This window comes from Heterocephalus glaber, unplaced genomic scaffold (assembly GCF_053883595.1).
Source record: "Heterocephalus glaber isolate CG9 unplaced genomic scaffold, H.glaber_assembly_v1.0 deba00001610, whole genome shotgun sequence".
NCBI lineage: Eukaryota > Metazoa > Chordata > Mammalia > Rodentia > Bathyergidae > Heterocephalus > Heterocephalus glaber.
The window spans coordinates 12,975,676-12,988,023 of NW_028258381.1; the positions used below are offsets into that span (position 1 = coordinate 12,975,676).

At 46.4% G+C, this 12,348-nt stretch overlaps 1 protein-coding gene across 1 annotated transcript in view; it reads right to left on the minus strand.

Moving 5' to 3' along the window:
- The window catches only part of Abca13 (ATP binding cassette subfamily A member 13), a 267,945-nt gene that overhangs the window by 213,886 nt on the left and 41,711 nt on the right, over positions 1-12,348 (minus strand). The window contains exons 10-13 of the mRNA XM_087196525.1: positions 6,849-6,963; positions 5,305-5,634; positions 3,418-3,487; positions 1,931-2,062 (exon numbers count right to left, since the gene is read on the minus strand). Of these exons, the coding sequence (XP_087052651.1) occupies positions 1,931-2,062; positions 3,418-3,487; positions 5,305-5,634; positions 6,849-6,963 (647 nt within the window). The remainder of the gene's footprint in view (positions 1-1,930; positions 2,063-3,417; positions 3,488-5,304; positions 5,635-6,848; positions 6,964-12,348) is intronic.

Below are 12,348 nucleotides of genomic sequence, written 5' to 3' on the forward strand. Positions count from 1 at the left end.
GTCTGCTCACACAGGACTCGGATCTAATGCAGCAGAGTTTCAGCAGGATCTGAAGGGAAACCCAACTGAACAGAGTCCCTTTATTTTACGACAGTGTGTTAAAAACTCACCCAGACTCCTCACGCCTCAGGTCCTGATGGCAGAGGGAGCTCAGGCTCCTGGACACACCTCTCCTGCCTCGCCACAGCTGAGGACAGCTGCGTGTGCTGCTATCTGTGCTTGTGGGATTCTTTTCTTGTCCCGGAAGAACCTGACGTCACCCTTGTACATTCAGATACCTCTCCACCTCTTTGGTTCATATTCTCCTACATTTCTGGGAAATAATCTTCTCAATAAAACCATGTTGTTTCCCTGTGTGCCCAGCTGTCTTAGTCACTCTCCTTGTCACTGAGTCACAACATCCCACACCCACAACCACACCTAAAGGAGCAGAGGTTTATTTAGGCTCACAGTTTCAGTCCACGGTCAGCTGGCTCCAAGGCAGGACAGCGTAGTACAGGGCCCTGGTGGAGGAGAGCTGCTCACTTCATGGAGGCCAGGAAGATAGAGAAGGGAGGAGCCAGGGAGGGAGATGCACCCCTCCAGATCACAACCAGTGACCGCCTCTTCTGGCCAGGCCCCGTCTCCTAACAGCACATTTAGCCACAGTCCCCCCACAAGTCAGTTACCTTTTCAAAGCCCCCCGTATGAGTACTGAGGCTCTCAGTGGGCACCTAGATCTCAACCAGAGCTCCACCCTTCGGGGATGCCTGAGCTCACCCAGTCCTGATGACGTTTTTACAGACAGAATGAACTGGCCTTTTTCTTCTATTGCTCTGCTTTCGTTTGTATATAAGAATTTCTTTTCACAGCTCTTAATTTTAAAGGTAAGAAAGTATACTGGCAGAGTCATGAGAAAATTTGATAAGAAAATATAATACCATCAAAATTCAATTCCTAAAATTTTATTTTAATGTTTTAAATGAGATTTTTGCTTTTTTTGTGCAACCCTAAATGTGCACAAGTGGTTCTTCCCTTCCTGACAAGAAGGGGAAATCCTCTATCATCAGTGATCTGCCTTGTGCTGGGTGTACAGTCTCCCAGCCTACTGGGTGCGTCTGTCACATGTGTGGAGAAGGCCCTAACTCGTGCCACTGCTGACAGTCCTGGCTTTGGAGGGGGCTCCTGATCCCCAGTCACCCAGTTCCACATCTTTGTACCCTGCCTAGCTCTGTCCAGAGTCTGCACCCGGGTGACCCTTGGCCAACCTCCTGTGCTGTCTGGGGCCCAATAGCACCACAGGCCCCAGCTTATCCTGCCCCTGCTCCCCTTATGCCTGCCTGCTTCATACACTTGAACTTGGAGCCAGGAATCTTTCTGTGTGGTTGACAGAAGCCCACTAGTTGTGTACCATTTGGTGGACTTGGCCAGCCTTCATCCTGGCTAACCCTTCACTTGGTGCATTAGAAAGCTTTTCATCCTGAGATACAAAACTTGGCACTATAATCTAAAAGAGCAGAGGTTTAATTTGGCTCATGGTTTCAGGGGATTCAGTCCATGGACAGCTGGCTCCAAGGCAGGAACATCATGGCAGAAGGGTGTGGAGGAACAAAGCTGCTTAGGTTAGGGAGGCTGGGAAGTAGAGCAGGGGAACAGTGCCAGAGAGGAAGGGTGAGGAACCAGACATAGACCTCAAGACCATGTCTCCATGAGCCACCCAGAGACATCCAGAAGTGTGCTCCACCAACTTCCCAGGCAGAGCCCAAGCCGACCCATTTGACACTCCACCCTAAGCATCTCAAAAAATCATAGCTCCTTCCCAAATATGTCCTAAGAATTCTCTGTCAGATGTCTTCTTTGAAGAATAAATAATTATTCTAATATTCATGCATAGAGGATTAAACTATTTGGAAAGTTTATTCTGTTATTTTATAAAGTGTGGAATTCTTACCAGGAATCAAATTGCTCAGGTACCATCCACATAAGAAATAAAGGCTTGAATCAAACAGAATCATCCAGCAAACCCAGCCAAATGTCATGCTCCCTGGCTCCGGAGCCTGGTACATGTTATTCCACTGGATCCCTGACAGGAAGGAAAAGGTCAGTATGAGTGCTGTACTTCCTCTTTGGCTGTTCATGGTGCAGGAGTTTATTAGTCCTGAAAGCCTAAGGAACACTGACTGATGCTAACACAGGAAGTTAACACCATGAGCTGTAATTCTGCAGAGGAAATGTTCACGTGCGTGATCTTACCAATTCCATCAGTCTCAGTGCAAGACAACATTTAAACATTTAAAAGATGCTTTACTTACATCTAATTTCATACACTTATTAACAGGAAATTCATATTTAGGAAAAATAAGCATTTTTAAATAAAAGTCTCGTTAAGATCCCACATTCTATATTATAAATTCTTTCCACTCGTGAAAACTATGTAAGATATGGAAGATCTATGGTAAGAAAGAATCATTATTTCTTTACAATTTATTTCTCAACCAAAGTATAAGTTAAGAAAACCATTCCTCTTTCTAAATTTCCCTAGGGTACTAAGGTAGAACTCAATAAAAATACATATTTTGATCAAGGTGTACTTGGTGGAATTTGGACCAAAATATTCAAATGGTCTGAGAGTGACCGTTTTTCTTCTGCATTGTCTTGATCCAGTTTACTTTACAGTGTAGTCTGAGAAATACAGAAGAACTCAGTCAAGACTACTCATCTGTTAAAGATATTTTAACACACAGCACATAAAATCTAAGAACACTGCCAAATAGCTGGCCAATATAATAATAGAACTGAGTTTTACTTATGGCACATATTTTGCCTTTGTTTATAAAAACACACCCCAAAGCCATAAAACAACTTAAGAAATATACATCTGTTCTGCTTAGGAGTTTAGTTGTCAAAATCTCAATATAAGTGAAAAACTCTGCCAAGGACATTTTTAAAAATCTCTTTAGGCTCCATTAACATGGATACAATACAAAGAGAAAATCAGAAAAGATTGTCGTGCTCCATTCTATACAGGCTGGATCTAGGGTCCAACGAAAGAGCTGACAAATGCATTGTGCAAGTGGCTGCCTTGTGAAGGAAGGATCGAGAGGGAAGGAGTGGGGAGCAGATCCACATCCCTACTCAGCAGCACTAACAAATGCAATGGGTGTACGCCCCCATTATTGGAGGAATTCAGAGGTCGCTAGCTGACCTTACATCGGGGTGGCATAAGGAAGAGCCAAGCATGAGTGAGGTCAATGGCCTGGACACTGTCTGCAGCAACAGATGCCGGGATTGTTCTCGCTGGTTCTCAAAACCAGGGCAACATCAGGGAAACCAAATACCAGGATCTCCTTCCAAATGTTTCACTTGTGTTGCAGACTAACTTCACATTTCCAAAAGCCTGTATCCCTGGGAGTCACCTTCTAAACTGCACCCTCTCACCTGCCTCTTGTCCTTCCAGGAACGTAATGAAAAACACTCCTTGTCCAAAGGCGGTGGTCGAGAGGAGGCACTGATCACAGATTGATGGAGGGAGGAGAAAAACAGCCTGTTAGTGTTTGATCAGGACCGCAGAAAATCCACAATGCCAAATGCAAGGGATACCGTGACACATACTTCTGGTCTGAGGACGCCCAGCTATGGCTGTGGGCAGTAATTTAAATATCGGAGCCAGAAGGCTGTGGAATGTCAGTCCCCTCTGAAATGCATACTAACAAGCTAGCTTTTAATGTGGAAGGGAATTATTTCTCTTTACCACAGCGCTTGAAGTGTCATAAATCCAAAACACTGTATACAGAAATGTGTAATGCAGAACAGTGGAGAATGGAATAGAGCAATTTACTATTCTTTATTGTGAACTGGATGCCCCAGAGCACACTGCAAGCAGACTGATGCACTGTGTGTCCCATGCTACACGAGAAAGAGAGTGGCCTGGAGGGAACAGTATTTTATCTGCAGTGGAGAGTCCTATGTCGGGGAAGAAAAGGCCAATGGAAAAGTATCTTACTGTTAAAAACTACAATAGGCCAGGTTTACGTGTCTTTTTTTCAACTGCTAGAAAACATCTGAACATTCACAAAGGAAATCACTGCTGTGTGCATGGATCTTTTAAATGCGAGGATTAAAGTAAAGGCAAAAATAATGGCATTTGAAATTCAGCCCAGCTCACCAATGGCTCTGGGTGTAAAGAGCTTATTGAGGAAGGACACTAAAAGGTCCCCTTGTGTGCTAACTATTTGAAAACACCTAATTAATACTAACACAAAGCCATTGGTTATGAGTTACTGCAAACGTGACATAGGCTACTCAACTTGATGAACACCTATCAGTGGCCCAAATGCTAAGTGAATATCACTACTCCCCTTTATGCATGCATACATCTCTCGTGTGTGCATGGTAGGGCACTGAGTGACTTGTGGAAATTGAATAAAATAATTTGGCTTTCATAGCTACATTTTACTCTCCAGCTCCGAAGGACCATAAAAGATGAGCCCCTCTCGATGCGTAAGTGACACAATAGGGCCGTCAAGAATTATGTTTGGACTGCAGGAATTTTAAAGGCCTGTGGAACTCCTCGGCAGCCTTGTGAGTCCAAGTCCAATGGCTGGAGACTCGGAACCCCAGGAATCGTGTCTCCCACCAGACACCATGTGACCTACTGCGGGAACCGAAGCCCTGAGCCTACTGATGGAACATGCATGGACCGGTCGCTGACACTGCGAAGACGATCCTCTCAGGGGTGATATCCTCCCCATTTCGTGCTGGTTGTTCTTGCTCTATGTCAGGCACTGTGTTTGCCAGACAATCACCATTGAAAAACAAGCTTCTATCTTCTCTGTATTTTATACTGCAGACCCAAAAACATTCACATGCTTTTTTGGGAGGTACATTCTAAATGGATGAGCAATTCTGACATTGCTAACGGAGAGATCTTTTCACTTAATGTGATGTAATTCATGATGCTTCGAGAAAAATGCTTATTTTTTACTTCTAAAATAGCTGTAGAAATCTACTTCTCTCCATGCATGAAACAGGGAGAAACTTGAGCTATATGCTTCCCGAAGGATGTCACTCATTTCCCAGAGTCCTCAGAGAGACCTGTTACATGAAAAATGGCGATTTTTTAATGGGTGGCCACCCCACAGAAGCACGGCACTTTTAGTGAGCTACCACTGCAACTTTGGCACTGGTGGGTAGAATACAAAAAGCTATAAGAAAACCCGCATAGATCTAAGAGTGATAAATTAGCACATTGCTGGAGGTGGCCTTGTTTGGATGAGCGAGTGGCGTTTTGCTCTATTTTGCATTTTTACAGAGCTGCCCACTTACCAAAAACATCTGGCTGGCAGAGCTGAGCTGGCTGTTCAGGACCAGCAGAACTATGTAGGGCAGGAAGCTGATGAGATACGCCAGGCTGGTGCACAGGGCGGCGGTGTTAGCTTGACTGAAAAACACACTCAAGAAGTAACTCAGCATGACGGCCGACACCCCAAAATCCAGGAGGAAGAGAAAGATGACGAATGCGTTGCTGTGCGCGAAGATGCCACTGGTCTTCAGAATGAGGGCCACGGTGGCGCTGCTCAGGCTCAGCATGGCCATGTTCTCCAGGAACCAAGCCAGGAAGTAGATGGCTGGATGCACGCCCATCATTCGCAGGTACTGTACGGGAAAGCGGGGTCATCACTGTGAGGCACAGGAAGAGGAGCGGGTAGGGGAGAGAAGGCGACAGACAGTGGGGTGGTCACTGGGGAGGACGCTGCCCTCCAGAGGGGTATGGCTGCCACAAGCGCCTCCCCAAGTGGCCGTTCACCCCGAGGCATGAGCATGATCCCCAGGGAGAACACACGAAGGCAAGGGCAGGCCAGTGGCTGAGAGCGCAGGCTTGGCCTGCACAGTGGCAGCCTCACCGTGCTTTCGTGTTTACTGGGGTCCATAGTTTTCAGTGCTGTTCTTCATTTTGTTTGTGTTGGCTTACTTACTAAAGAGAGGGATGAAGAAGGGAAATGTTGGTGCTTATGCTCTGCAGGGTGGAGGGTCATTTAAGTAGACTCAGAATGTGTTTTGCAAAATAACCCTAGTAGAAGTAATAAAGTTAAGTCTTTCACTAACTCTACCACCTGCTTACCCACCACACTGTGGCATCTTTGGGTGTGGGCTCATTCTGTGTATAAGGAGGACAAAGTGATCTGGGCACAGTTGTGCACGCCTGTAATCCCAGCACTCTGGGAGGCTGAGGCAGGAGGATTTCAAGTTCAAATCCAGCCTGAGCAGCTCAGTGACTTATGGAGACCCAGTCTCCAATTTAAAAATAAAAAACAGATGGGGATGTAGCTCAGTGCAAAGGCTTGCGTTCAATCCCTAGCACTGCACCACCACCACCCCCCAAAAAAAGCAAACTCTTAGGCACACACTCTGTGGGCCAGTGGCAGTAAGGAGCCTGCCAGTGGGACAGACCCTCAGTCTCCAAAGCTCAGGAGCCAAAACTGAGCAGGGACGAAACAGCCATCCCTAGTAGACATACTGCAAAAAGGTAAATCACACGCAACACAGTAATTCAGCCTTCTGATTGCTTGTAAACTTGGCAGGTAAACAACGCACACCTGTGGTCTCCCAGCTTCTCCGCTCTGCAGCAATCTGAGGACAGTCTCATCTTTCCCTGACACCTTCACCGCTTTCATTCTTAAAAGCCATAAGTTAAGGTGAAAAGCCTATGTTACATTTCCTGGGGTTTATGCAAATTAGCCAGGGACTGGGGTGACCCCCAGGAGCCAGCAGAGGGCAGGGATCAGAACAGGCTGGCCATCAATGCAAGGGGTGTACTTCCAGAGCCTTCGCCCACTTCCACCACCCCTGGGCCAGGCCAAGACCCTCACCTCTTCCAGCTGAATCTCCCGCTCGTACACCAGCTTTCGGACCATGCTGGCCACGGACACCATCCAAGTCAGCATCATTATCAGCGGGAGGAAGAACCCAACATTGTTCAGGAATCTGGAAGGGCACAGTTTGATCAGTAAAATGATTCTGTGAAGGTCGGGCAGTGGGTGGATGCAGCGCCTCTGTAAACTTCTCAGTGTTTGTCTTCAAGGTTAGCATGCACCTGAGGAGCATGACAGCTGGGACTGGGGTCCTGCTCTCCAGGGTCCCCCAGAGCCCACCCCAAGTGCTCTGCCACCTGCTGTACTCAGAGTAGCTGAGAGGAAGGAATCCGCCATGAGCCATCACAATGCTATCCCCATGTAACTAAGACTACTAACCGTCTCCAAGCAATGACCCCAGCTGACCGCAGGTTTCCATCCATAAAACACGGACGAATTGGCAAGTGAGCATCTCCACTTCTGTTTCTCACACACTCACTTTCAACCCATGCTAACTGGGCTCCACTTCTAAGCCACAACCACGATGCCAACAACAGTCCCACCCTGGAGTGCAGGGAGAAGAAGCTTGAGGCTTTGTGCCTGTGGACGTCACAGCCACGTGCGACAACAAGGCCCGTGCTGACCGTTCCCTCCTCCTGGCCCTGCTCTTGCCTTCTGAACAAGCCCTGCTTTTCCACTCACTGTTGGCAACTTCTCAGTCCCCCACTAAAATGTCCCCTTCACCTGTCCTCTAGTGAGCTCAAAATCCACAAATTAAGGATTTTATTCATCAATGAGACCACCAAAGTCTGGAGACACATTATTGGGCCTATGATGCACAAATGAATGAAACAGAAAAAGGTCTTGGTGCTAAGGCCTCGATCCATTCTAGAACATGGGAAGGGGTAAAAGAAGCCAACCAAGCAAGAGGGATCCCCAAGGGCAGGTGGTGCCAGTGAGGTGAGGGGAACAGCAGCAATTAATGTAAGTGTGAGAAGGATGCTTTTCCGTCAGGGACTCAGGCAAGGTGGCTTCGGAAGAAACAGCTAAGCAGAGAGCAGAAACACACGAAAGGTGTAGTGCAGGGGTCCGCAGGCTTCCGCAGGAGTGGAAGGAGCAGGGTTAGAGGCAGGGCCCGGCCAGGAGCAGCCCAGGCCCAAGGGCCAGCAGGAGTGCGGGCAGTCAGAGCACTGGCTGGGCCCGGATCCTGCAGGGCTTTGTGCAAGCAGGGTCAGCCCCGGATCTTAGTAAACAAACAGGGAGATGCCATGGGAAGATTGGAGGAGGAGAGGGAAACAGAGACCTGATATAATCAGGTGTATGGTTTTTGGTTTTGAATTTTGCTTCTTCTATTTCAGTGCTTGGGACTGAATCCAGGATCTGCACAGTGAACAACATCCCCACCCTTTCTTCATTTTTTATTTTCAGACAGGGTCTGGCTAAGTTGCCCGGGCTGGGCTCAAACCTGTGATCCCCCTGCCTCAGCCTCCCAGAGTGTTGGGATGACAGGAGGTGTCTGGGTTTTCACAAGACCGCTGGACGGAGGGTGGCCAAGGCGTGCAGTGGGGAGGCTGTGGAGGGAGGAGTCAGGAGACCACCGCATGCCTGTGGCCATCTGGGTGGGGGATAGGGGGCCACTGCTGAGGTCTGTCCTGGAGACTGGAGGATCAGAAGCCCCTCAAACCCCTCAGCGCCCAGCAGCCCTGCTCGGGATGCTCCCTGCTCCACCCCTCTGGGACCAGGCCTGCTGCACAGGGGAGCCGGTATTTGCAGCTGCACACACATGAGTTCCACATTCACTATTTTCATCAGCTCGTCACTGAATTTCACATGTGAATATGTGGATGAGTTTTTACAAAAGAAAAGGAAGATAACCTCTGCTTTTATTCATCTTTCTGCTTAAGACATCTGTTATAAGCTCAGTGAGTCCAGCTAGTGAACACAGTGAAGTGAAGTGTGGACAGCATTCGTGGAGGGCAGGGTTTTAGATTTTCAACCTGGTAATTTTCTGTGGTTTTTTAATCACTATTTTTGTACCATTCAGAACAGGCAGAGGACTATGAACAAGAAGCCATAAATATGCCCACTTGTACCCCCAACCAATGCCTCGGTCCTCCCAGAGCGACAAGACTGCCACAAAGATGAAAAACCTGGGGAACCTGTAAAGCTGAAAATAACTCACACCGAGTTTATCCGGAGGTGAAAAAGGTTGTTTGTTCATGAACTTCTCTGTTCCCAAGGGCTGTGGGTTAACAGCTGCTGACTCTATTCTCCCAGAGGCTTCAGTGTCACAGAGAGCCAGTGAGAGTCATGTCTGGATATCACCCAAAGTTCTACTTCAGAAACCATCTAAAGTCGGAGGTCAGAATCTGCACCGTGCATGTCCGGGGGCACTTGGGTCTGTGTAATGGAGTCGTACCACCCAACCCTGGTGTTCCTGGAGCAACTGCTTGGGACCCGGAGCTTCTCCGCCCTGCACAGGTGGGAGGGCCCTGGGAGAAGGGGCACAGGATAAACAAAGCCAAGATGAGAGCTCTCCAGACGCGGCCATGCAGCACAGACTCTGTATCTGCTCCTGGAAACCCAATGAAAACCAGTGAGGGGAGCGGAGAAATATACCTTCCCATTGTGCCAAATACTTGGAAGAGACATTCAAGTGTTTGAGAAGGATGCCAAAAACAATTACATCCGTGTAAGGGTCACAAAAACAGTGCAAATAAAAGAGATTTCAGTGGTTCCCTCTGCAGATCTTAGAATGCATCTTGAAAAACAGACTTCTTAAAAGCTAGCAAGACATTCTGTGTGGACGAGATACACAGCCTCACAGTGTGAGGGCCAAGAGGCTTTCTAAACTGGGAAATGAACCAGCCACCCGCCCCACATCCGATTTCCATGGAAACACACAAAAAGGCTACCTGAAGGATCCACACACTTGCAGGAAGCCCCTTGGCTTTGCAGAAATGGAAGAGCCTTCAGGCTCTCTGCCACTGACGTCACCTGGTCCTCACCACCACCAGGACCTTCTTCAGAACCTGACTGGGATACCTGATTCATTCCAGATGAGTAACAGTCACAGAAACAAAAATCGCACACAGAAAAATCTTTAAAAGGGAGATTGAGAGGTGTACCATTACTAACGAAAAATTCATGCCAAAAAGATGGTGACATAGAGAAGATGAAAAGAATGAAAATATTTTTGCCACCAACTTCAAAATACTTAATAAGGCGAGCCCCTCTGTAAGAAATACTATACAGCAAAGCTGTTGGAATTAGGGATGAAATGGCAAGATGCCAAAACAATATGAATTGTAAGCTGGAACATCTTAAAAAGAAATAGATGGAAAATTATAACTATCAGACAAATGATTTTTAAAAAGCTAGAGGAAACACCAGGAGAAATTGGCACTGCCCCAAATACAATAAGGACATTAAAACACATTCAATAATACAACTATAGGAAATAAACAGTTCAAAAAACCTAAGGAAATTTTATTGATTAGAAATACTGGGAAAAGAAATTCATGTCATTGAAGTCCCTAAAGAAGGAAAACAAAATACTGGAAAACAACCAGGTTGGTAAACTTAGAATACATCAAGGGTTTAGGCTGTGGTTCAGATCTACAACAGTCCGCAGAAGTTTCACATGTTTAGATAATGTGGGCTCCACTACCCACCGTGGATTTATCCCTTGAAGAGCTCAGTAGTGCACGTGGTGTGAGGAGGCGGGGCCTGGACAAAGGAGGCAGGTCACTGGGGTTGGGACACAGAAATACATATTCATATCCCAGGCTCCTCCCCACCCTCTCGGCTTCCTGAGCACCATGATGTGAGCACCTTTCTGCTCTGGGCCTTTTCACCACGCCCTCTTTGTCTGGAAGCCAGCCAACTATGAACCCCTTAAAAAATAGAGCCAAAATAACTTTGCCTCCTGTAAGCTGTAGATGTCAGGTGTTTTGTCTCAGTGATGGGAAAGTGACTGATTCAGTTTCCATAAAATAAAATGTAAATTGGCAAATTCAAAAGACTCATTTATTTCAAGGAAAATTTTCCTAGAATGGTCAACAATGAAATGTATCCTGCTAAATTTATTGAATTTTAAACTTACTGAAAGCTGGTCAAAATTACCAAGTTAGATAAGAGAGAAGAATATCAAGAATTCTCCATAATAAGTTAAAGTCCAAACATAATAGATCTATTTTTATAAGTACTTAAGGAATGTGTGAGCAAAGGATTTCATACCCAGCTGAGATGTCTTTATTCTTGGCCTGCTCTTTCCCAGGTCTGGGCTTTTCTCATGCCTGACCAGGGAGGCAGATCAGCTGTCAACATCCATTCAGGGGGAGGATGGCAAAGCTGACGGCAAAGCTGTCAGTCACTGGGCCAAGGTCCTGTGACTAGCAAGTGGCAAAGGTGGGACCCAGTTCATCACATCCAAATACCACGGAGTGTTAAGGACTGTATGTAAAAGCTCCTTACGTTATCTTATGAAATCTTCATAAGGGAAGAGTTAAAGGACAAATTTCCAAATGATGACTAGTAAATTACAGTTAAAGGGCTAATGGTAAGCAGTGAATACCTTTTCCAGGAAAAGAAAGACTAAAGGAAAAATGGAAATTAAAAGCACTAAGGCACTTTGGAAAATTTATGTTCCCTAAAATGTAGTTATAATATGACAAGTAAATGGTTGGAAATGGGAAATGAGTCAGGGAGAAAAACTAAGTTGGTGCAACACAAAACCAAAGGCTAATTTTCTTTCATATTGTCAAATGGAGACTATAAGTGTCTTTAACAGTAGAAAAGATCACTAAGATAACAGTATCAACTAAAACTGAATCATGGAGAAGAGAAAGCATACAATGGAATGCGAGAGAATACTTTGCTTTCATTTCTCAAATAAAGGGCTGATGTTCTTTATATCAGTTATAACTGGAAAGCAACCACTGGGACAATAATAAAGCATTACTAAATACTAGTTTGAAAAGTACAATTGTAAGTCTAAGAAAAACAAGACGAAGGCCCTGTGTGTGTCTGTGTGTATGTGTGTGTGTGTCTGTGTGTCTGTGTGTCTGTGTCTGTGTGCCGTGGGGACAGAGGGCCAAGATAAGTAAAGAAAGGATGTCAGCCGGCAATGCCTGACCCCAGAAATAGTTCTGACCTACGTATTCAAGCCTCTTTAGAGGAGACTTAGGTCTCCACAAACATTCAGGTGTCGCATTTCTTTTTCTGCAGGTGGCACCTCCTCGATTTACATTTTAATAATGCTGGTCAGTGGTGTCCTATCTGCTGCTTGCCTCTATTAACACAGCCCAGTGAGTTCAAAGCCGCAGATGCAAGCATGCTGGATCAAAGCGGCTCTGCAGGGACTCTTATTTCAGTGTGGGTGGGGGCAAATTTGCAGGCCCACTTCCCACATGGCCCTGGCCCCCCATTTCCCTCCTCCCCGCCGCCCTCTCCCACAGCCCCATCTCCTCCACCACCCTGCAGTTCTCTGCACATGCAGCAGAACCAGAACACGGCA